At 42.0% G+C, this 27,637-nt stretch overlaps 2 protein-coding genes across 2 annotated transcripts in view; both read right to left on the bottom strand.

Annotated features, from left to right (window-relative positions):
- On the bottom strand, positions 1-1,578 carry LOC139415489 (interleukin-17B-like). The gene is made up of 4 exons (XM_071163591.1): positions 1,564-1,578; positions 981-1,198; positions 378-518; positions 1-142 (listed from the first exon to the last, which is right to left on the bottom strand). Exons 1-4 carry the CDS (start codon positions 1,576-1,578, stop codon positions 1-3), a joined length of 516 nt encoding a protein of 171 aa, XP_071019692.1.
- Positions 1,579-21,869: 20,291 nt separating this feature from the next.
- Positions 21,870-27,637, bottom strand: part of LOC139415487 (zygotic DNA replication licensing factor mcm3-like) — a 44,587-nt gene continuing 38,819 nt past the window's right edge. Inside the window, exon 17 of the mRNA XM_071163590.1 lies at positions 21,870-22,616. Coding sequence (XP_071019691.1) covers positions 22,418-22,616 — 199 coding nt within the window. The 3' untranslated portion in view covers positions 21,870-22,417. The remainder of the gene's footprint in view (positions 22,617-27,637) is intronic.

Here is a 27,637-nt window from a genome sequence, read left to right as displayed (position 1 = left end):
TCACTGCTTCTGAGGGAAAATGCTTGGTCTCACACAGGTACAGCCCACATTTACACTCTCACTGTCCAGTTTGTAGAAATAACCCTTATTCTTCCCCTTCTTCCTCCTCCTCCCTCCGCTGCTGCCCTTCTCTCCCTGAACCCTGCAAAAAAAGTCCCCAAAGGTCAGACAACTGATTCAGATATATTAATTATAACATTACATTTAAAAAATATATATATATACATTTATCACCCTTTTATTTCTCAAGCAAAAGTGAATATCAACTTAATTCAATTCAATACCTGAAATGTATCCTCTGAGGAGCGATTTAAGATAAGGGAAGTCAGTTATGAGCATCTTAATCGTAATAATATCATAGTATGTCCAAAGATTACCTGCGGAGCACCAAGGTCTGATGGAGTATGGGTTTGGACTCCAACCCCATGTCCTCTTCTCCGTCTGGGGTCAGACAGCCAGACCTCTGGCACTGAGCCTGGGAGATATGTTTAGGGACCCGGGTCTCATCGTATGTGTCGCTGGTTAGGGAGAGTGGGAGTAATAGGGGGGGGGAGAGAGAGAGAGAGAGAGAGAGAGAGAGAGAGAGAGAGAGAGAGAGAGAGAGAGAGAGAGAGAGAGAGAGAGAGAGAGAGAGAGAGAGAGAGAGAGAGAGAGAGAGAGAGAGAGAGAGAGAGAGAGAGAGAGAGAGAGAGAGAGAGAGAGAGAGAGAGAGAGAGAGAGAGAGAGAGAGAGAGAGAGAGAGAGAGAGAGAGAGAGAGAGAGAGAGAGAGAGAGAGAGAGAGACCTGTTATTCGTCGCCTAAAGAAAGAACTCGTAAAGTGTATATCATCGAGACACAAAATGCCACAAAACACATTTAATAATATATATATATATGGAAAACCATTCTATTTCCGTTAAACTTGTCATTTATGTAAAAAAAAATAGTTATGAACACATCACATCCATGTCCAACAGTGGCTGTACTATAACAAAGTCACCTGTATGTCCACGGAGAGAGAGACCTGGTGGCTTTATGAAGGACAGGGAAGACAGCGGTCTTCAGGTTAGGATCCATAACTAAACCTACAGTTATTACTCTCTGTCCAAAGACCTCGACTGGGCCGGAGCCATTGGCTGCCTTCCGTTTGGTCTTCTGGCTTTTCTGACGTCCATCCAGGGACATGATCAGACCCAGCACCAGTAAACCTCTGAAGACCTGACCAACACGACAGAGCTTCAATACCCATTCACCTATATCTATAATAACACTTGTAAAATGGTGGTCATTTAGTAACGAACAGCACATAAAGTTGTCGTGATACAAAGGCTGGTTTACACAGACAACCCAATTCTGATCTTTTGCCTAATTATTGGAAAGACCAATTAGAGGAAAAAGATCAGAATTGGGCTGCCTGTGAAAAACGCAGACAAACAAAGTCTAAATTAAATGTCAAAATCAAAAATGAATTGGCAGAAAAATGTCCCCTATCCCCACCCCTACCTGATATCCCAACAGGCAAAACTGTACATAGTGAAATAGTCCTATTCGTAACAAGGAGTTAAAGAACAGTTGAGACTCACCATGACCAGATGCATATCTCTCTCTCTCTCTCTCGCTCTGTCTATCTGTCTCTGTCTGTCTCTCTCTCTCTCTTGCTCTCTCTGCTGTCTGTCTGTCTCTTCAGAGGGAAACGTTGCTGTGACAGAATGTTTCAAGTTGCCTTTGTTCTAGAAGCAGGGTTCCAATGCTGTACGTATTTCCGGTGAATGTTGTCGATCAACAGATAACACACTTAGATCGAAAATATTGATGATGTAGTTAGATTTTTTTTTTTTTTATCCCAGAGATAGTATCAAGATGTTTCCGAGCATATGTAATGAAATGCAAAACCATAGAATATCTATTAAGTATTAATTAATAACCAAGGTTGGGGTCAATTCCATTTTAATTCCAGTCAAATCAGGAGCTACACTGAAATTCCAAATTCAATTATCTTCGATGCTTTTTCAATGAACAAAAAAAATGTTCACTGGAATTTGGTGAACATCCTGAATAGACTGGAATTGAGATGGAATTGATCCCAACCTTGGTTGTTAATACAGTGGGTTTGAGAGAATCATATCAGCAGGAACACATATCAACATAAACCTCAGGTTGTGACCTTTAACTCAGGAAGTCAACATATAACTCTGTTTAATGGTAGTGTGCTACAGAATCCCATTTAACTCTGTATACTGGTAGTGTGCTACAGAATCCCATATAACTCTGTATACTGGTAGTGTGCTACAGAATCCCATATAACTCTGTATACTGGTAGTGTGCTACAGAATCCCATATAACTCTGTATAATGGTAGTGTGCTACAGAATCCCATATAACTCTGTATAATGGTAGTGTGCTACAGAATCCCATATAACTCTGTATAATGGTAGTGTGCTACAGAATCCCATATAACTCTGTATAATGGTAGTGTGCTACAGAATCCCATATAACTCTGTTTAATGGTAGTGTGCTACAGAATCCCATATAACTCTGTATAATGGTAGTGTGCTACAGAATCCCATATAACTCTGTATAATGGTAGTGTGCTACAGAATCCCATATAACTCTGTTTAATGGTAGTGTGCTACAGAATCCCATATAACTCTGTATAATGGTAGTGTGCTACAGAATCCCATATAACTCTGTATAATGGTAGTGTGCTACAGAATCCCATATAACTCTGTATAATGGTAGTGTGCTACAGAATCCCATCCTTTTTACCATTTATCACCAGAACAATCTGACAGTGACACCCGTTGTGCCTACTACAACTCCTTCTCTACATCCTCTCGTTGGCCTTACCTCTTTTTTTCTCTCTCTCTCTCTCTCTCTCTCTTTTTCTCTCCATTTCCTAACGTTGTTCCATTTTACTTGACCTTGTTTTGACTTACTGTAATCTCAACGTTAGAAAAAAAAAAAAAAACAATGAGTGGCTAGACCCCAGTCGTTCTCCTGTTGTTATAAAACCCTAACCCTTGTCAGCTAACTGAAACATGCGTATCAAAGCTCTGAAAACTGATGACCTAGGTGACATACATACTGAACAGACAAATGCCTACGTCCAGGGGTTAGAAAGGTGTGAACAGGGAGTTTTCTAGGAGTGATTTGCTGTGCTGATATTTACAGTAAATCTTTAGTAGGTCAGTCATGATCAGTCAGAAATAGAGGAAGGACTAAAAACAAACAAAAAAAAATAACTCTTATAAAATAGACTGTGTCTGTAAAATGTGTATAAGATGTATAAATTGAAGGTAAAAGCAGAAGTGTTTATTAGTTTACTCCAATTGGGGGAAGGGTGGTAGGGTTTGCAGGGAATAATAATAAAGGTATATTCTTTAAAAAAGTAGGTATGTCTATATAGGTATGTCTATATAGGTATGTCTATATAGGTATGTATATATGTGTATATGTATGTCTATATAGGTATGTATATATGTGTATATGTATGTCTATATAGGTATGTATATATTTGTATATGTATGTCTATATAGGTATGTATATATGTGTATCTGTATGTCTATATAGGTATGTATATATGTGTATCTGTATGTCTATATAGGTATGTATATGTATATATGTGTATATGTATGTCTATATAGGTGTGTGTATGTATATATGTGTATATATATGCATGTGTGTATGGATATATATATATTTACCACAAAAAATATATGGGGTAATGGAAATGATGCAGACAATTACATTGATGGAACCAATTTTCTTTCCACAATATTAAGCTGATCCAACCCTTTAAAAAAATATAGTTTTTAAACAAAATCCTGGTTGAGGGTTGATGAGAGGCGAACTGCTCAAGAGTTTTTATGAGAAATATTACTGATGACGAAAAAAATCCAGATTTTCAGCATAATCAAGTAGACATTCAGCTCAGACACCAATACCCTACAAGACATGCCACCAGGGGTCTCTTCACAGGCCCCAAGTCTAAAACGAATTCACAGTAACGCACAGTTCTACACAGAACCATGAACGCATGAAACTCCCATCTACAACTACTCAAGCAAATAGTCAAATTTACTTTAAAAAACGGATAAAAAAAATTACTCATATGAGAGGACACACAACACACAGACACACTCACAAACATTACTTTTTTTAGTTGTATTGTTTGTATATCATTATATTTAAAATGTGTATAGTGAACAAAAATATAAACTGTAGTCATAAGCCCCATCCCCTTTGAAGTGTTCTCTTCATGGATGAGCGAGCGGTTGGCTGATGTCAACGTTATGAACAGAGTGCCGGTGGGGTTATGCTATGGGGCAGGCATAAGCTACGGACAATGAACACAATTGCATTTTATCGATGGCAATTTGAATGCACAGAGATACCGTGATGAGATCCTGGGGCCCATTGTCGTGACATTCATCCGCCGCCATCACCTCATGTTTCAGCATCATAAAGCACGGTTCCTATGTCACAAGGATCTGTACACAATTCCTGGAAGCTGACATGTCACCCATTGAGCATGTTTGGGATGCTCTGGATGGATGTGTACGACAGCGTGTTCCAGTTCACGCCAATATCCAGCAACTTCGCTGAGCCATTGAAGAGGAGTGTGACGTCATTCCACAGGCCACAATCAACAGTCTGATCAACTCTATACGAAGGAGATGTGTCGCTCTGCATGAGGCAACATGGTGGTCAGACCAGATACTGACTGGTTTTCTGATCCACACCCCTACCTTTTCTTTAAGGTATCTGTGACCAACAGATGCATATCTGTATTCCCAGTCATGTGAAATCAATAGATTAGGGCTTTATTAAATTCATTTAAATTGACTGATTTCCTTATATGAACTGTAACTCAGTAAAATCTTTGAAATTGTTTCATGTTGCTTTTATATGGTTGTTCATTGAGTCTATCAGTGTTTGGTTACACGTCATGTTATGTGTTTTTTATGGACCCCAGGAAGATGCTTCTGCAAAAGCTCATTTGTATTTGTATTTATTGTAGATCCAGCTACTCTTAATGGGGTCCAGCATTTTAAAAACATTACAATACATTCACATATTTCACAACACACTGTGTGCCCTCAGGCCCCTACTCTACCACTACCACATAGCTACAGTACTAAACCCATGTGTACGTCTGTGTATAGTGTGTATGTTATCGTGTGTGTGTGTGCACATCAAATCAAATTTTATTGGTTAGCAGATAATGCGAGTGTAGCAAAATGCTTGTGCTTCTAGTTCCGACAGTGCAGTAATATCTAACAAGTAATCTAACAAATTCACAGAGACTACCTTATACACAATGTAAGGGGATGGAATAAGAATATGTACATATAAATATATGGATGTGTGATGGCCATGCAGCATAGGCAAGATGCAGTAGATGGTATAAAATACAGTATATACATATGAGATGAGTAATGCAAGATATGTAAACATTATTAAAGTGGCATTATTTAAAGTGACTAGTGATACCTTTATTAAAATCAATTTATTAAAGTGGACAGTGATTTGAGTCTGTATGTTGGCAGCAGCCACTCTACGTTAGTGATGGCTGTTTAACAGTCTGATGGCCTTGAGATAGAAGCTGTTTTTCAGTCTCTCGGTCCCAGCTTTGATGCACCTGTACTGACCTCGCCTTCTGGATGATAGCGGGGTGAACAGGCAGTGGCTCGGGTGGTTGTTGTCCTTGATGATCTTTATGGCCTTCCTGTAACATCGGTTGGTGAAGGTGTCCTGGAGGGCAGGTAGTTTGCCCCCGGTGATGCGTTATGCAGACCTCACTACCCTCTGGAGAGCCTTACGGTTGTGGGCGCTGCCGTTGCCGTACCAGCCCGACAGGATGCTCTCGATTGTGCATCTGTAAAAGTGTGTGAGGGTTTTAGGTGACAAGCCACATTTCTTTAACCTCCTGAGGTTTGCGCCTTCTTCACAACGCTTTCTGTGTGGGTGGACCATTTCAGTTTGTCTGTGATGTGTACGCTGAGGAACTAAAAACTTTCCACTTTCTCCACTACTGTCCCGTTGATGTGGATAGGGGGCTGCTCCCTCTGCTGTTTCCTGAAGTCCACAATCATCTCCTTAGTTTTGCTGACGTTGAGTGTGAGGTTATTTTCTTGACACCACACTCCGAGTGCCCTCACCTCCTCCCTGTAGGCCGTCTCATCGTTGTTGGTAATCAAGCCTAACACTGTAGTGTCGTCCGCAAACTTGATGATTGAGTTGGAGGCGTGCATGGCCACGCAGTCATGGGGCGAACAGGGAGTACAGGAGAGGGCTGAGAACGCACCCTTGTGGGGCCCCAGTGTTGAGGATCAGCGGGCTGGAGATGTTGTTTCCTACCCTCACCACCTGGGGGCGGCCCGTCAGAAAGTACAGGACCCAGTTGCACAGGGCGGGGTCAAGACCCAGGGTCTCAAGCTTAATGATGAGTTTGGAGGGTACTACAGTGTTGAATGCTAAGCTGTTGTCAATGAACAGCATTCTTACATAGGTATTCCTCTTGTCCAGATGGGATAGGGCAGTGTGCAGTGTGATGTCGACTGCATCGTCTGTGGACCTATTGGGCCGTATGCAAATTGGAGTGAGTCTAGGGCAGGGGTGCACAGTTAGAATTCAAAGAGGTCCAGCGACTAACCTTTTCTCCCCTCCAAAGGTCCAAACCATTAAATTGTCTAACGTGCGCTATGATTTGGGGTCATATGTAGTTCTTGTATATGTGTAGCTAATAAACAAAGTACTACATTTCAATAACATTTCAACAATATTTATTGCACATTTTCAATGCAGACACATTAAACATACATACGCAGCCGAATCATAAGTAAAAGTGGACCTGTCACAAATGTTCTCATTCCAAGCAGAACAAGAATGCATCATCACACAACAAGACTGCATCGTCACACAACAAGACTGCATCGTCACAAAACAAGACTGCATCGTCACACAACAAGACTGCATCGTCACAAAACAAGACTGCATCGTCACACAACAAGACTGCATCGTCACAAAACAAGACTGCATCGTCACACAAGACTGCATCGTCACACAACAAGACTGCATCACACAACAAGACTGCATCGTCACACAACAAGACTGCATCGTCACACAACAAGTCTGCATCACACAACAAGACTGCATCGTCACACAACAAGACTGCATCACACAACAAGACTGCATCGTCACACAACAAGACTGCATCGTCACATAACAAGACTGCATCGTCACAAAACAAGACTGCATCACACAACAAGACTGCATCGTCACACAACAAGACTGCATCGTCACACAACAAGACTGCATCGTCACAAAACAAGACTGCATCGTCACACAAGACTGCATCGTCACACAACAAGACTGCATCACACAACAAGACTGTAAAAGTGGACCTGTCACAAATGTTCTCATTCCAAGCAGAACAAGAATGCATCATCACACAACAAGACTGCATCGTCACACAACAAGACTGCATCGTCACAAAACAAGACTGCATCGTCACACAACAAGACTGCATCGTCACAAAACAAGACTGCATCGTCACACAACAAGACTGCATCGTCACAAAACAAGACTGCATCGTCACACAAGACTGCATCGTCACACAACAAGACTGCATCACACAACAAGACTGTATCGTCACAAAACAAGACTGTATCGTCACACAAGACTGCATCGTCACATAACAAGACTGCATCACACAACAAGTCTGCATCGTCACACAACAAGACTTCATCGTCACACAACAAGACTGCATCGTCACAAAACAAGACTGCATCATCACACAACAAGACTGCATCGTCACACAACAAGACTGCATCGTCACAAAACAAGACTGCATCTTCACAAAACAAGACTGCATCGTCACACAACAAGACTGCATCGTCACACAACAAGACTGCATCGTCACACAACAAGACTGCATCGTCACACAACAAGACTGTATCGTCACAAAACAAGATTGCATCGTCACACAACAAGACTGCATCGTCACACAACAAGACTGCATCACACAACAAGACTGCATCACACAACAAGACTGCATCGTCACACAACAAGACTGCATCGTCACACAACAAGACTGCATCGTCACACAACAAGTCTGCATCACACAACAAGACTGCATCGTCACACAACAAGACTGCATCACACAACAAGACTGCATCGTCACACAACAAGACTGCATCGTCACACAACAAGACTGCATCCTCACACAACAAGACTGCATCATCACACAACAAGACTGCATCGTCACAAAACAAGACTGCATCGTCACACAACAAGACTGCATCATCACACAACAAGACTGCATCACACAACAAGACTGCATCGTCACAAAACAAGACTGCATCGTCACACAACAAGACTGCATCGTCACACAACAAGACTGCATCGTCGCACAACAAGACTGCATCGTCGCACAACAAGACTGCATCATCACAAAACAAGACTGCATCACACAACAAGACTGCATCGTCACACAACAAGACTGCATCACACAACAAGACTGCATCGTCACACAACAAGACTGCATCACACAACAAGACTGCATCGTCACAAAACAAGACTGCATCACACAACAAGACTGCATCGTCACACAACAAGACTGCATCGTCACACAACAAGACTGCATCACACAACAAGACTGCATCGTCACACAACAAGACTGCATCGTCACACAACAAGACTGCATCACACAACAAGACTGCATCGTCACACAACAAGACTGCATCACACAACAAGACTGCATCGTCACACAACAAGACTGCATCGTCACAAAACAAGACTGCATCGTCACACAACAAGACTACATCGTCACACAACAAGACTTTATCGTCACAAAACAAGACTGCATCGTCACACAACAAGACTGCATCGTCACACAACAAGACTGCATCGTCACACAACAAGACTGCATCATCACACAACAAGACTGCATCCTCACACAACAAGACTGTATCGTCACACAACAAGACTGCATCGTCACACAACAAGACTGCATCGTCACAAAACAAGACTGCATCGTCACACAACAAGACTGCATCGTCACACAACAAGACTGCATCACACAACAAGACTGCATCGTCACACAACAAGACTGCATCGTCACACAACAAGACTGCATCACACAACAAGACTGCATCGTCACACAACAAGACTGCATCACACAACAAGACTGCATCACACAACAAGACTGCATCACACAACAAGACTGCATCGCACAACAAGACTGCATCGTCACACAACAAGACTGCATCACACAACAAGACTGCATCGTCACACAACAAGACTGCATCGTCACACAACAAGACTGCATCACACAACAAGACTGCATCGTCACACAACAAGACTGCATCACACAACAAGACTGCATCGTCACACAACAAGACTGCATCGTCACAAAACAAGACTGCATCGTCACACAACAAGACTGCATCGTCACACAACAAGACTTTATCGTCACAAAACAAGACTGCATCGTCACACAACAAGACTGCATCGTCACACAACAAGACTGCATCGTCGCACAACAAGACTGCATCGTCACACAACAAGACTGCATCATCACACAACAAGACTGTATCGTCACACAACAAGACTGCATCGTCACACAACAAGACTGCATCGTCACAAAACAAGACTGCATCGTCACACAACAAGACTGCATCGTCACACAACAAGACTGCATCACACAACAAGACTGCATCGTCACACAACAAGACTGCATCGTCACACAACAAGACTGCATCACACAACAAGACTGCATCGTCACACAACAAGACTGCATCACACAACAAGACTGCATCGTCACACAACAAGACTGCATCGTCACACAACAAGACTGCATCACACAACAAGACTGCATCACACAACAAGACTGCATCGTCACACAACAAGACTGCATCACACAACAAGACTGCATCACACAACAAGACTGCATCACACAACAAGACTGCATCACACAACAAGACTGCATCACACAACAAGACTGCATCGTCACACAACAAGACTGCATCGTCACAAAACAAGACTGCATCGTCACACAACAAGACTGCATCGTCACACAACAAGACTGCATCACACAACAAGACTGCATCGTCACACAACAAGACTGCATCGTCACACAACAAGACTGCATCACACAACAAGACTGCATCGTCACACAACAAGACTGCATCACACAACAAGACTGCATCACACAACAAGACTGCATCACACAACAAGACTGCATCGAACAACAAGACTGCATCGTCACACAACAAGACTGCATCACACAACAAGACTGCATCGTCACACAACAAGACTGCATCGTCACACAACAAGACTGCATCACACAACAAGACTGCATCGTCACACAACAAGACTGCATCGCACAACAAGACTGCATCGTCACACAACAAGACTGCATCGTCACAAAACAAGACTGCATCGTCACACAACAAGACTGCATCGTCACACAACAAGACTTTATCGTCACAAAACAAGACTGCATCGTCACACAACAAGACTGCATCGTCACACAACAAGACTGCATCGTCGCACAACAAGACTGCATCGTCACACAACAAGACTGCATCATCACACAACAAGACTGTATCGTCACACAACAAGACTGCATCGTCACACAACAAGACTGCATCGTCACAAAACAAGACTGCATCGTCACACAACAAGACTGCATCGTCACACAACAAGACTGCATCACACAACAAGACTGCATCGTCACACAACAAGACTGCATCGTCACACAACAAGACTGCATCACACAACAAGACTGCATCGTCACACAACAAGACTGCATCACACAACAAGACTGCATCGTCACACAACAAGACTGCATCGTCACACAACAAGACTGCATCACACAACAAGACTGCATCACACAACAAGACTGCATCACACAACAAGACTGCATCGTCACACAACAAGACTGCATCACACAACAAGACTGCATCACACAACAAGACTGCATCACACAACAAGACTGCATCACACAACAAGACTGCATCACACAACAAGACTGCATCACACAACAAGACTGCATCACACAACAAGACTGCATCACACAACAACACTGCATCACACAACAAGACTGCATCACACAACAAGACTGCATCATCACACAACAAGACTGCATCACACAACAAGACTGCATCACACAACAAGACTGCATCACACAACAAGACTGCATCATCACACAACAAGACTGCATCACACAACAAGACTGCATCACACAACAAGACTGCATCACACAACAAGACTGCATCACACAACAAGACTGCATCATCACACAACAAGACTGCATCATCACACAACAAGACTGCATCACACAACAAGACTGCATCACACAACAAGACTGCATCACACAACAAGACTGCATCACACAACAAGACTGCATCACACAACAAGACTGCATCATCACACAACAAGACTGCATCACACAACAAGACTGCATCACACAACAAGACTGCATCACACAACAAGACTGCATCACACAACAAGACTGCATCACACAACAAGACTGCATCGTCACACAACAAGACTGCATCACACAACAAGACTGCATCACACAACAAGACTGTATCGTCACACAACAAGACTGCATCACACAACAAGACTGCATCACACAACAAGACTGCATCACACAACAAGACTGCATCACACAACAAGACTGCATCACACAACAAGACTGCATCACACAACAAGACTGCATCACACAACAAGACTGCATCACACAACAAGACTGTATCACACAACAAGACTGTATCGTCACACAACAAGACTGCATCGTCACACAACAAGACTGTATCACACAACAAGACTGTATCACACAACAAGACTGCATCATCACACAACAAGACTGCATCACACAACAAGACTGCATCACACAACAAGACTGCATCACACAACAAGACTGCATCACACAACAAGACTGCATCACACAACAAGACTGCATCACACAACAAGACTGCATCACACAACAAGACTGTATCACACAACAAGACTGCATCACACAACAAGACTGTATCACACAACAAGACTGCATCACACAACAAGACTGCATCACACAACAAGACTGCATCATCACAACAAGACTGCATCGTCACACAACAAGACTGTATCGTCACAAAGAAAAATAACAAAAGTTGCCTGTTTCTGAAAAAGGTGTTTTGATTTTTGAACAAATTCTAAACCACGTTTAATGTTTATCGTCGGCCACAGAGAAGGAGAGCCTACAGCCTTTGGTAGCGGGCCCTGCCACATACCTCTCGTGTTTGAGCCGTTGAATTGCGACTCGACTTTGTCTCTATGCTGATGCTTTGCTTGTTTTATTGCCTTGCGGAGGGAATAACTACACTGTTTGTATTCGGTCATGTTTCTAGTCGCCTTGCCATGACTAAATGCGGTGGTTTGTGCTTTTAGTTTTGTGAGAATGCTGCCATCAATCCACAGTTTCTGGTTAGGGAAGGTTTTAATAGTCACAGTGGGTACAACATATCCAATGCACTTCCTAATAAACTCACTCACAGAGTCAGCGTATACGTCGATGTTATTGTCTGAGGCTACCTTGAACATATCCCAGTCCACGTGGTCGAAGCAATCTTGAAGCGTTGAATCCGATTGGTCAGACCATCGTTGTTTCTGTGCCTGTGTTTGTGTTACTTCACAGTCCCCGCTGTTCCATAAGCTGTATTTTTTATCTGTTTTCTAAATCAAATTTTACTGCATCAGTTACTTCATGTGGAATAGAGTTCCATGTAGTCAGGGCTCTATGTAGTACTGTGAGCCTCCCATAGTCTGTTCTGGACTTAGGGACCGTGAAGAGACCTTCTTGTGGCATGTCTTGTGGGTTATGTATGGATGCATTCAACATGTCAATACCTCTCATAAATACAATTAAAGTGAAGTGAAGTCAATCTCTGTTCCACTTTCAGCCAGGAGACTTTCAGCCAGCACGACTGTTCTGAGCCAGTCGTGCTGCCCTGTTCTGAGCCAGTCGTGCTGCCCTGTTCTGAGCCAATTACAATTTTCCTAAGTCCCTTTTTGTGGCACCTGACCACACGACTGAACAGTAGTCCTGGTGCGGCAAAACTAGGGCCTGTAGGACCTGCCTTGTTGATAAGGCTGTTAAGGTAGAGCAGCACTTTATTATGGACAGACTTAGCTACTGTTTTATCGATATGTTCTGACCGTTTACAATCCAATCTATTACAAGATTTAGTTATAAGATTTAGTTAAGTATAGGGTTTAGTCAATGATTTGTCCCAAATACAATACTTTTAGTTTTACAAATATTTAGGACTAACTCATTCCTTACCACCCACTCTGAAACGAACGGCAGTTCTTTGTTAAGAATTGCAGTCATTTCAGTCACTATAGTAGCTGACGTGTTTAGTGTTGAGTCATCCACATACATTGGCACACTGGCTTTACTCAAAGCCAGTGGAATGTTGTTAGTAAAGGTTGAAAAAAGTAAGGGCCTAGACAGCTGCCCTGGGGAATTCCTGATTCTACCTGGATTATGTTGGAGAGGATCCATTAAAGATTACCCCCTGTGTTCTGTTAGACAGGTAACTCTTTATCCACAATATAGCAGGGGGTGTAAAGCCATAACACATTAGTTTTTCCAGCAGCAGACTATGATCGATAATGTTAAAAGCCACACTGAAGTCTAACAAAACAGCTCCCACAATCTTTTTATCATCAATTTCTCTCAGCCAGTCATCAGTCATTTGTGTAAGTGCTGTGCTTGTTTAATATCCTTCCTTATAAGTCCTTCCCTGACTTGCCTAGTTAAATAAAGGTTAAATAAAATAAATAAAAATAAGCGTGCTGAAAGTCTGTTGTCATTTTGTTTACTGTAAAATAGCATTGTATCTGGTGAAACACCATTTTTTCCAGAAGTTTACTAAGGGTTGGTAACAGGCTGATTGGTTGGCTATTTGAGCCATTAAAGCTTCCCTCCAGGCCTGAGGGCACACACGTTTTAGTACGCTTAATTTTAAGTGGCAATTAGGAGTGGAAATATCGTCCACTATTATCCTCAGTAATTTTCCATCCAAATTGTCAGACTACGGGGGCTTGTCATTGTTGCTAGACAACAATATTTTTTTTCATTTCTTCCACACTCACTTTACGGAATTCAAAATTACAATGCTTGTCTTTCTTTCATAATTTAGTCAGATATAATTGGATATAATTGGTATTGTTTTTTAATTCAGTTTTGATTTCTCAATTTGCAGTACGTTTTCCAATCGGTTGTGCAGCCAGACTTATTCACCTCGTCTCTCTCAACCATTTTCCAATTCCTCATCAATCTTTGGGGATTTAACAGTTTTTACAGTCATTTTCCTAAAGGGTTCGTGCTTATTAGTATCTGGAATAATCAATTTCATTAATGGATAAAGTGCAGCATCTGATTGGTCCTCATTACACACCACGGACCAACAAATATTCTTTACATCAACAACACAGAAATCCCTACAAAACATCCTGTATGACCTCTTATACACTATATTAAGCCCAGCCTGTCCTCTTATACACTATATTAAGCCCAGCCTGTCCTCTTATACACTATATTAGGCCCAGCCTTTGGAACTTTGGTTTTCCTAGATATGGTTACTATATTGTGATCACTACATCCGATGAATCTGGATACTGCTTTCAAGCACATTTCTGCAGTATTAGTAAAGATGTGATCAATACATGTTGATGATTTCATTCCTGTGCTGTTTGTAACTACCTTGGTAGGTTGACTGATAACCTGAACCAGGTTGCAAGCGTTGGTTACAATTTGAAGCTTTTTCTTAAGTGGGCACCTTGATGAAAAGCCAGTCAATATTTAAATATCTGGGGATCCAACTTAACACACAACAGAATACTGTCTGACTGAGAGGACGCAGACTCAACAGAATACTGTCTCTATGACTGAGAGGAAGCCGACAACAGAATACGGTCTCTATGACTGAGAGGACGCAGACTCAACAGAATACTGTCTCTATGACTGAGAGGAAGCCGACAACAGAATACTGTCTGACTGAGAGGACGCAGACTCAACAGAATACTGTCTCTATGACTGAGAGGAAGCCGACAACAGAATACGGTCTCTATGACTGAGAGGACGCAGACTCAACAGAATACTGTCTCTATGACTGAGAAGAAGCAGACAACAGAATACTGTCTCTATGACTGAGAGGAAGCAGACAACAGAATACTGTCTCTATGACTGAGAGGAAGCCGACAACAGAATACGGTCTCTATGACTGAGAGGAAGCAAACAACAGAATACTGTCTCTATGACTGAGAAGAAGCAGACAACAGAATACTGTCTCTATGACTGAGAGGACGCAGACAACAGAATACTGTCTCTATGACTGAGAGGAAGCAGACAACAGAATACTGTCTCTATGACTGAGAGGACGCAGACAACAGAAGACTGTCTCTATGACTGAGAGGACGCAGACAACAGAATACTGTCTCTATAACTGAGAGGAAGCAGACAACAGAATACTGTCTCTATGACTGAGAGGACGCAGACAACAGAATACTGTCTCTATGACTGAGAGGACGCAGACAACAGAATACTGTCTCTATGACTGAGAGGACGCAGACAACAGAATACTGTCTCTATGACTGAGAGGAAGCAGACAGAGGAGGATCAGATGGCAGAGTCTGACAGAGTCTGAAATTGCACCCTGGGAGGTAGACACTGTCCACCCACTCCTCTCTATCCAGGTCACAGAAACTGCTGATCGCTTTCTCAGAACAACTCAGCATTACTCAGTCAAGAGACTGAAAACAAAACCGAAATTATGGAGACACCATCAGAGGCAAATCAAATTGTATTGGTCACATACACATATTTATCAGATGTTATTGGTCACATACACATATTTATCAGATGTTATTGGTCACATACACATATTTATCAGATGTTATTGGTCACATACACATGTTTATCAGATGTTATTGGTCACATACACATGTTTATCAGATGTTATTGGTCACATACACATATTTATCAGATGTTATTGGTCACATACACATGTTCATCAGATGTTATTGGTCACATACACATATTCATCAGATGTGATTGGTCACATACACATATTTATCAGATGTGATTGGTCACATACACATATTTATCAGATGTTATTGGTCACATACACATATTTAGTAGATGTTATTGCGGGTGTAGTCAAATGTTTGTGTTCCTGGCTCCAACAGTGCAGTAGTTTCTAACAAATCACAACAATACAAACATCTAAAACTTAAAGAATGGAATTAAGAAATACATAAATACTAGATTGATTAATGTCATAGTGGCATTGACTCAAATATAGTAGAATAGAATACAGTATATACAGCACCAGTCAAAAGTTTGGACACCTACTCATTCAAGGGTTTTTATTAATTTGTACTATTTGCTACATTGTAGAATAATAGTGAAGACATAACTATGAAATAACACATATGGAATCATGTAGTAACCAAAAAAGTGTTAAACAAATCAAAATATATTTGAGATTCTTCAAAGTAGCCTCCCTTTGCTTTGATGACAGCTTTTCACACTCTTGGCATTCTCTCAACCAGCGTCACGAGGAATGCTTTTCCAACAGTCTTGAAGGAGTTTGCACATATGCTGGGCACTTGTTGGCTGCTTTTCCTTCACTCTGTGGTCCAACTCATCCCAAACCATCTCAATTGGGTTGAGGTCGGGTGATTGTGGAAGCCAGGTCATCTGATGCAGCACTCCATCACTCTCCTTCTTGGTCAAATAGCCCTTACACAGCCTGGTGGTGGGTTGGGTCATTGTCCTGTTGAAAAACAAATGATAGTCCCACTATGCGCAAACCAGATGGGATGGCGTATCGCTGCAGAATTCTGTGGTAGCCATGCTGGTTAAGTGTGCCATGAATTCTAAATAAATCACCAACATTGTCAACAGCAAAGCACCATCACACCTCCTCCTCCTCCATGCTTCACGGTGGGAACCACACATGCGGAGGTCATCCGTTCACCTACTATGCGTCTCACAAAGACACGGCGGTTTGAACCAAAAATCTCAAATTTGGACTCATCAGACCAAACGACAGATTTCCACCGGTCTAATGTCCGTTGCTCGTGTTTCTTGGGCCAAGCAAGTCTCTTCTTATTATTGGTGTCCTTTGTAAGTGGTTTCTTTGCAGCAATGAAGGCTTGATTCACGCAGTCTCTTTTGAACAGTTGATGTTGATGTGTCTGTTACTTGAACTCTGATGCATTTATCTGGGCTGCAATTTCTGAGGCAGGTAACTCTAATGAACTTATCCTCTGCAGCAGAGGTAACTCTGGGTCTTCCTTTCCTGTGGCGGTCCTTGTGAGAGCCTGTTTCATCATAGACCTTGATGGTGCGACTGCACTTTCAAAGTTCTTGAAATTTTCCAGATTGACTGACCTTCATGTCTTAAAGTAATGGACTGTCGTTTCTCTTTGCTTATTTGAGCTGTTCTTGCCATAATATGGACTTGGTCTTTTATCAAATAGGGCTATCTTCTGTATACCAACCATACCTTCAACCATAACTGATTGAAATTCCACAAATTCAATTTTAACAATGCACACCTGTTAATTGAAATGCATTCCAGGTGAGTACCTCATGAAGCTTGTTGAGAGAATGCCAAGACTGTGCAAAGCTGTCATCAAGGCAAAGGCTGGCTACTTTGAAGAATCTCAAATATAAAATATACTTTGATTTGTTTAACACTTTTTTGGTTACTACATGATTCCATGTGTTATTTCATAGTTGTGATGTCTTCACTATTATTCTACAATGTGGCTGCTATAGAATGTTGTAGTGTCATGTTAACGGGGTTCTAACATGGCTGCTATAGAATGTTGTAGTGTCATGTTAATGGGGTTCTAACATGGCTGCTATAGAATGTTGTAGTGTCATGTTAATGGGGTTCTAACATGGCTGTTATAGAATGTTGTAGTGCCATGTTAATGATGTTCTAACATGGCTGTTATAGAATGTTGTAGTGTCATGTTAATGGGGTTCTAACATGGCTGTTATATGATGTTGTAGTGTCATGTTAATGGGGTTCTAGCATGGCTGCTATAGAATATTGTAGCGTCATGTTAATTCATCACAATGTAGAACCCTCAATGTCCCAATTCTATGAATATATGGCTCTGGGTCTAACTAACAATGGCCCCTAGTCAGTGGAAAGAATTACTGCAAGGCTTGGCAGTTGTTTATGGCTCGAGATGAGTATTGTGTTTGATGGAAACTGCTGATATGATACTGAAAACTAACAAAAGAGGAAACTAAACACTTTTAAATAACATAGCTACATACAGAAGGGTTTTAAATAACATAGCTACATACGTGTTTTAAATAACATAGCTACATACGTGTTTTAAATAACATAGCTACATACAGAAGTGTTTTAAATAACATAGCTACATACAGAAGGGTTTTAAATAACATAGCTACATACAGAAGTGTTTTAAATAACATAGCTACATACAGAAGTGTTTTAAATAACATAGCTACATACAGAAGTGTTTTAAATAACATAGCTACATACAGAAGGGTTTTAAATAACATAGCTACATACAGAAGTGTTTTAAATAACATAGCTACATACAGAAGTGTTTTAAATAACATAGCTACATACAGAAGTGTTTTAAATAACATAGCTACATACAGAAGTGTTTTAAATAACATAGCTACATACAGAAGTGTTTTAAATAACATAGCTACATACAGAAGTGTTTTAAATAACATAGCTACATACGTGTTTTAAATAACATAGCTACATACGTGTTTTAAATAACATAGCTACATACAGAAGGGTTTTAAATAACATAGCTACATACAGAAGTGTTTTAAATAACATAGCTACATACAGAAGGGTTTTAAATAACATAGCTACATACAGAAGGGTTTTAAATAACATAGCTACATACAGAAGGGTTTTAAATAACATAGCTACATACAGAAGGGTTTTAAATAACATAGCTACATACGTGTTTTAAATAACATAGCTACATACAGAAGTGTTTTAAATAACATAGCTACATACAGAAGGGTTTTAAATAACATAGCTACATACAGAAGTGTTTTAAATAACATAGCTACATACAGAAGTGTTTTAAATAACATAGCTACATACAGAAGGGTTTTAAATAACATAGCTACATACAGAAGGGTTTTAAATAACATAGCTACATACAGAAGGGTTTTAAATAACATAGCTACATACAGAAGGGTTTTAAATAACATAGCTACATACGTGTTTTAAATAACATAGCTACATACAGAAGTGTTTTAAATAACATAGCTACATACAGAAGGGTTTTAAATAACATAGCTACATACAGAAGTGTTTTAAATAACATAGCTACATACAGAAGGGTTTTAAATAACATAGCTACATACGTGTTTGAAATAACATAGCTACATACGTGTTTTAAATAACATAGCTACATACGTGTTTTAAATAACATAGCTACATACAGAAGTGTTTTAAATAACATAGCTACATACAGAAGGGTTTTAAATAACATAGCTACATACAGAAGGGTTTTAAATAACATAGCTACATACAGAAGGGTTTTAAATAACATAGCTACATACGTGTTTTAAATAACATAGCTACATACGTGTTTTAAATAACATAGCTACATACAGAAGGGTTTTAAATAACATAGCTACATACAGAAGGGTTTTAAATAACATAGCTACATACAGAAGTGTTTTAAATAACATAGCTACATACAGAAGGGTTTTAAATAACATAGCTACATACAGAAGGGTTTTAAATAACATAGCTACATACAGAAGGGTTTTAAATAACATAGCTACATACAGAAGGGTTTTAAATAACATAGCTACATACAGAAGGGTTTTAAATAACATAGCTACATACGTGTTTTAAATAACATAGCTACATACAGAAGTGTTTTAAATAACATAGCTACATACAGAAGTGTTTTAAATAACATAGCTACATACAGAAGGGTTTTAAATAACATAGCTACATACAGAAGTGTTTTAAATAACATAGCTACATACAGAAGGGTTTTAAATAACATAGCTACATACAGAAGGGTTTTAAATAACATAGCTACATACAGAAGGGTTTTAAATAACATAGCTACATACAGAAGGGTTTTAAATAACATAGCTACATACAGAAGGGTTTTAAATAACATAGCTACATACAGAAGGGTTTTAAATAACATAGCTACATACAGAAGGGTTTTAAATAACATAGCTACATACAGAAGGGTTTTAAATAACATAGCTACATACAGAAGTGTTTTAAATAACATAGCTACATACAGAAGGGTTTTAAATAACATAGCTACATACGTGTTTTAAATAACATAGCTACATACAGAAGTGTTTTAAATAACATAGCTACATACAGAAGGGTTTTAAATAACATAGCTACATACAGAAGTGTTTTAAATAACATAGCTACATACAGAAGGGTTTTAAATAACATAGCTACATACGTGTTTTAAATAACATAGCTACATACAGAAGGGTTTTAAATAACATAGCTACATACAGAAGGGTTTTAAATAACATAGCTACATACAGAAGGGTTTTAAATAACATAGCTACATACGTGTTTTAAATAACATAGCTACATACAGAAGTGTTTTAAATAACATAGCTACATACAGAAGTGTTTTAAATAACATAGCTACATACGTGTTTTAAATAGCATAGCTACATACGTGTTTTAAATAACATAGCTACATACAGAAGGGTTTTAAATAACATAGCTACATACAGAAGTGTTTTAAATAACATAGCTACATACAGAAGTGTTTTAAATAACATAGCTACATACAGAAGTGTTTTAAATAACATAGCTACATAGAAGGGTTTGTATTATTTTTACTGTTCAACACCACCATGACCCAAGCGAAGACAAAATAACTTGTCGATGTATAGGGGAACACTTTATATCAAAGTGGACATTTGATATGAGCCTGAAATCCAGAAGTGTTTTGTGCTATCATTCCACTCCACAAAAAGTTAGCACAAACAGACTGGCACCCGGGGTAACTTCACAGACTAATGTGAATTAAGAAAGATGTATTCTCAGGGGTATTCACAGATCTGAGAGAAGAGAGGCAGGGTGTGGAACCCGTAGATCGGAGATAGAGGAGAGGCAGGGTGTGGAACCCGTAGATCGGAGATAGAGGAGAGGACAGGGTGTGGAACCTGTAGATGGGAGATAGAGAGGACAGGGTGTGGAACCTGTAGATGGGAGATAGAGGTGGAGGAGAGGCAGGGTGTGGAACCTGTAGATGGGAGATAGAGGAGAAGACAGGGTGTGGAACCTGTAGATGGAAGATAGAGGAGAAGACAGGGTGTGGAACCGTGTAGACGGTAGATAGAGGTCGAGGAGAGGCCAGGTGTGGGCTGGGGGTAAGAATTGGGTCGATAGAGGAAAGTCACTTTGAAAGGAGGCTGTGGGCTGGGGCTAGACAGTGCTAGGCGAGAGCAGATAGAGGCAGGCTGTGGGCTGGGGCATGCAGCTCAGGATGACTCAGGCGTGGGTGTAGAGACTAGCCTGGACGGTGGTTCAGCTCGAGGCTACAGGGTTCCTTATCTGCCCAATCAAAACCACAGCTCATGATTTCCCCAGTGTTCAACATAGTGAAACCGCATTTCCCAAGCAGCTGTACCTCACTGCATTGTTCATCTGTTTTATATACGTTACATGGTTTCGCTTGGCATACAATTATTATTATTATCTATTATCAAATCGACCGCAAGGGACACACTATATCCCCTGATGTGTTCTCGCTGTGTGTGTGTGTGTAAATGAAAGCACAAGCTGTTGGGTGTCCAAGCAATCACAACGTTCAACATCCAAGTCATTTTATTTTTCATCTCGATGCACTATTACAGTTGACAAACCTTGACAATGGAAACCTTTTCATTAACAAAACAATATATACAAGAAAGGTATTTTTCTTTAAAAAACAGAAATATTAAAACTATAAAACCGAAAGCATAAAACCATGTAGATGCTCTAGGGAGACTTGTGATTGTAACCAGACCTGGTACATCCCATAATATGTAGCTAAAACACGAGTGAAGCAAAGAAACTAAACTTTGTGAGCCTGATCAAGAATTAACATACGAACATTACAACAAAATAAAACCATAATCCTTTCAACTACTTTTTGGGTCCATAAGTGGTTATTGCCAACAAACAAAATAGGCTAAATTGGAAGAAGCGAGTTGACCCCAAAACCCAAAAGAACTAGTCAAAATCCACTTCAACTATTTCTGAATTCCTTCTCATTCTTCTTGGTCTCCAATAAGAAACAACTCTCCATTCAGACTCTTCCTCTCCCTTCACCTCTTCTTCACTTCGGTCTAAGACGAAGATGTTTTCCTTGGTCTTTAGATGAGGAAGATGATGTCGTCGGCCAACATGATCTGGTTGTCGTCCTGCATGCGGGCGAGGGCGGCCCGGACCTCTGTCAGGGCGAAGGGGGCATCTCTGTCCTTGTTGACACTCTCCATCAGAGAGTTGATACCGACGGACTGAGCGTGTGCAGAACGGAACACCTCCAGGAGGGAGGACTTAAACTCCTTCAGCCTGGAGAACAGAGAGAGAAATTCATTTATGAAAAATACCATCTATGTGAGGTACATAAAAGACGAGATTCTGTGTTTTTGTTGTTGTTTACAGAAAATAAATGGCATAAGAAGCTAAACTAACACATGAAGTAGAGATTGGAATGTCTCTATTTGATTTCAGAAGCAGTACTTGTTGTAATTCTGCCCGACAGATTAAACCATAAATCTGGAGTTGAATTATTAGAATCCAAACAGCCAGTGAGATATAAGACAAAAAAAATGGACTTCGCAACCCAATTCTGCAATAAGTGATCAACCCCTCCCACCGAGCAGTAAAAAATGTTTTTATTATTATGTAAAATATTTGCAGCGCTCTCTGCATAGGCAACCTCATGGCAGGTGGCGGTGCACAAGAGAGGGGGAAAATTAATCAATTACACTGAACAAAAATATAAAAATGCAACAATTTCCCCCCCAAAAATGTTGAATTACAGTTCTTATAAGGTATTCAGACAATTTAAATAAATTCAATAGGTCCAAATCTATGAATTGCCCATGACTGGCGACACAACAGTGTCTGACCACCGACAAAGAGACACCTTATAGGGAGGTGGTCAGAGACCTGGCGGTGTGTTGGTCAGAGACCTGGCGGTGTGTTGGTCAGAGACCTGGCGGTGTGGTGGTCAGAGACCTGGCGGTGTGTTGGTCAGAGACCTGGCGGTGTGTTGGTCAGAGACCTGGCGGTGTGTTGGTCAGAGACCTGGCGGTGTGGTGGTCAAGAGACCTGGCGGTGTGTTGGTCAGAGACCTGGCGGTGTGTTGGTCAGAGACCTGGCGGTGTGGTGGTCAGAGACCTGGCGGTGTGGTGGTCAGAGACCTGGCGGTGTGGTGGTCAGAGACCTGGCGGTGTGGTGGTCAAGAGACCTGGCGGTGTGGTGGTCAGAGACCTGGTGGTGTGGTGGTCAGAGACCTGGCGGTGTGGTGGTCAGAGACCTGGCGGTGTGGTGACAGGACAACCACCTCTCTCAATGTGAGCAGGACTAAGGAGATGATCGTGTACTACAGGAAAAGGCGGGCTGAACAGGCCCCCATTGACATCGACGGGTGGAGCTGGTCGAGAGTTTCAAGATCCTTGGTGTCCACATCACCAACAAACTATCATGGTCCAAACACATCAAGATCGTCGTGAAGAGGGCAGACAAAACCTTTTCCCCCTCACGAGACTGAAAAGATTAGTAATGGTCCCCCAGATCCTCAAAACGTTCTACAGCTGCCCCGGCATCTGTAGAACGGCATCTGACCGCAAGGCGCTACAGAGGGTAGTGTGTATGGCCCAGTACATCACTGGGACCAAGCTTCCTGCCATCCAGGACCTATATAATAGGCGGTGTCAGAGGAAAGCCCATAAAATTGTCACGGCGGCACCGGAGCACCAAGTCTAGGACCAAGAGGCTCCTCAATAGCTTGTATCCTCGCACATTGACTCAGTACCCCCTGTATATAGCCTCCACATTGACTCTGTACCGGTACCCCCTGTATATAGCCTCCACATTGACTCTGTACTGGTACCCCCTGTATATAGCCTCCACATTGACTCTGTACCGGTACCCCCTGTATATAACCTCCACATTGACTCTGTACCAGTAGCCCCTGTATATAGCCTCCACATTGACTCTGTACCGTAACACCCTGTATATAGTCTCCACATTGACTCTGTACCAGTAGCCCCTGTATATAGCCTCCACATTGACTCTGTACCGTAACACCCTGTATATAGTCTCCACATTGACTCTGTACCAGTACCCCCTGTATATAGCCTCCACATTGACTCTGTACCGGTACCCCCTGTATATAGCCTCCACATTGACTCTGTACCAGTAGCCCCTGTATATAGCCTCCACATTGACTCTGTACCGTAACACCCTGTATATAGTCTCCACATTGACTCTGTACCGGTACCCCCTGTATATAGCCTCCACATTGACTCTGTACCGTAATACCCTGTATATAGCCTCCACATTGACTCTGTACCGTAATACCCTGTATATAGCCTCCACATTGACTCTGTACCGGTACCCCCTGTATATAGCCTCCACATTGACTCTGTACCAGTACCCCCTGTATATAGCCTCCACATTGACTCGGTACCGGTACCCCCTGTATATAGCCTCCACATTGACTCTGTACCGGTAGCCCCTGTATATATCCTCCACATTGACTCTGTACCGGTACCCCCTGTATATAGCCTCCACATTGACTCTGTACTGTAATACCCTGTATATAGCCTCCACATTGACTCTGTACCGGTACCCCCTGTATATAGCCTCCACATTGACTCTGTACCGTAACACCCTGTATATAGTCTCCACATTGACTCTGTACCGGTACCCCCTGTATAGTCTCCACATTGACTCTGTACCGGTACCCCCTGTATAGCCTCCACATTGACTCTGTACCGGTACCCCCTGTATAGTCTCCACATTGACTCTGTACCGGTACCCCCTGTATAGCCTCCACATTGACTCTGTACCGGTACCCCCTGTATATAGCCTCCACATTGACTCTGTACCGGTACCCCCTGTATATAGCCTCCACATTGACTCTGTACCGGTACACCCTGTATATAGCCTCCACATTGACTCTGTACCGTAATACCCTGTATATAGCCTCCACATTGACTCTGTACCGTAATACCCTGTATATAGCCTCCACATTGACTCTGTACCGGTACCCCCTGTATATAGCCTCCACATTGACTCTGTACCGGTACCCCCTGTATATAGCCTCCACATTGACTCTGTACCGTAACACCCTGTATATAGCCTCCACATTGACTCTGTACCAGTACCCCCTGTATATAGCCTCCACATTGACTCTGTACCAGTAGCCCCTGTATATAGCCTCCACATTGACTCTGTACCGGTACCCCCTGTATATAGCCTCCACATTGACTCTGTACCGTAATACCCTGTATATAGCCTCCACATTGACTCTGTACCGTAATACCCTGTATATAGCCTCCACATTGACTCTGTACCGTAACACCCTGTATATAGCCTCCACATTGACTCTGTACCGGTACACCCTGTATATAGCCTCCACATTGACTCTGTACCGTAATACCCTGTATATAGCCTCCACATTGACTCTGTACCGGTACCCCCTGTATATAGCCTCCACATTGACTCTGTACCGTAACACCCTGTATATAGCCTCCACATTGACTCTGTACCAGTACCCCCTGTATATAGCCTCCACATTGACTCTGTACCAGTAGCCCCTGTATATAGCCTCCACATTGACTCTGTACCGTAATACCCTGTATATAGCCTCCACATTGACTCTGTACCGTAACACCCTGTATATAGCCTCCACATTGACTCTGTACCGGTACACCCTGTATATAGCCTCCACATTGACTCTGTACCGTAATACCCTGTATATAGCCTCCACATTGACTCTGTACCGGTACCCCCTGTATATAGCCTCCACATTGACTCTGTACCGTAACACCCTGTATATAGCCTCCACATTGACTCTGTACCAGTACCCCCTGTATATAGCCTCCACATTGACTCTGTACCAGTACCCCCTGTATATAGCCTCCACATTGACTCTGTACCAGTACCCCCTGTATATAGCCTCCACATTGACTCTGTACCAGTACCCCCTGTATATAGCCTCCACATTGACTCTGTACCGGTACCCCCTGTATATAGCCTCCACATTGACTCTGTACCGGTACCCCTTGTATATAGCCTCCACATTGACTCTGTACTGTAATACCCTGTATATAGCCTCCACATTGACTCTGTACCGGTACCCCCTGTATATAGCCTCCACATTGACTCTGTACCGTAACACCCTGTATATAGTCTCCACATTGACTCTGTACCGGTACCCCCTGTATAGACTCCACATTGACTCTGTACCAGTACCCCCTGTATAGCCTCCACATTGACTCTGTACCGGTACCCCCTGTATAGTCTCCACATTGACTCTGTACCGGTACCCCCTGTATAGCCTCCACATTGACTCTGTACCGGTACCCCCTGTATATAGCCTCCACATTGACTCTGTACCGGTACCCCCTGTATATAGTCTCCACATTGACTCTGTACCAGTACCCCCTGTATATAGCCTCCACATTGACTCTGTACCGGTACCCCCTGTATATAGTCTCCACATTGACTCTGTACCAGTACCCCCTGTATATAGCCTCCACATTGACTCTGTACCGGTACCCCCTGTATATAGCCTCCACATTGACTCTGTACCGGTACCCCCTGTATATAGCCTCCACATTGACTCTGTACCGTAATACCATGTATATAGCCTCCACATTGACTCTGTACCGTAACACCCTGTATATAGCCTCCACATTGACTCTGTACCGTAACACCCTGTATATAGCCTCCACATTGACTCTGTACCGGTACCCCCTGTATATAGCCTCCACATTGACTCTGTACCGTAACACCCTGTATATAGCCTCCACATTGACTCTGTACCAGTACCCCCTGTATATAGCCTCCACATTGACTCTGTACCGGTACCCCCTGTATATAGCCTCCACATTGACTCTGTACCGGTACCCCCTGTATATAGCCTCCACATTGACTCTGTACCGGTACCCCCTGTATAGTCTCCACATTGACTCTGTACCGGTACCCCCTGTATATAGCCTCCACATTGACTCTGTACTGTAATACCCTGTATATAGCCTCCACATTGACTCTGTACCGGTACCCCCTGTATATAGCCTCCACATTGACTCTGTACCGTAACACCCTGTATATAGTCTCCACATTGACTCTGTACCGGTACCCCCTGTATAGTCTCCACATTGACTCTGTACCGGTACCCCCTGTATAGCCTCCACATTGACTCTGTACCGGTACCCCCTGTATAGTCTCCACATTGACTCTGTACCGGTACCCCCTGTATAGCCTCCACATTGACTCTGTACCGGTACCCCCTGTATATAGCCTCCACATTGACTCTGTACCAGTACCCCCTGTATATAGCCTCCACATTGACT

Source organism: Oncorhynchus clarkii, chromosome 8 (assembly GCF_045791955.1).
Source record: "Oncorhynchus clarkii lewisi isolate Uvic-CL-2024 chromosome 8, UVic_Ocla_1.0, whole genome shotgun sequence".
In the NCBI taxonomy this organism is placed as follows: domain Eukaryota; kingdom Metazoa; phylum Chordata; class Actinopteri; order Salmoniformes; family Salmonidae; genus Oncorhynchus; species Oncorhynchus clarkii.
The sequence above is the reverse complement of the archived record's forward strand: the minus strand, read 5'-3'. Positions and strand labels throughout refer to the sequence as shown.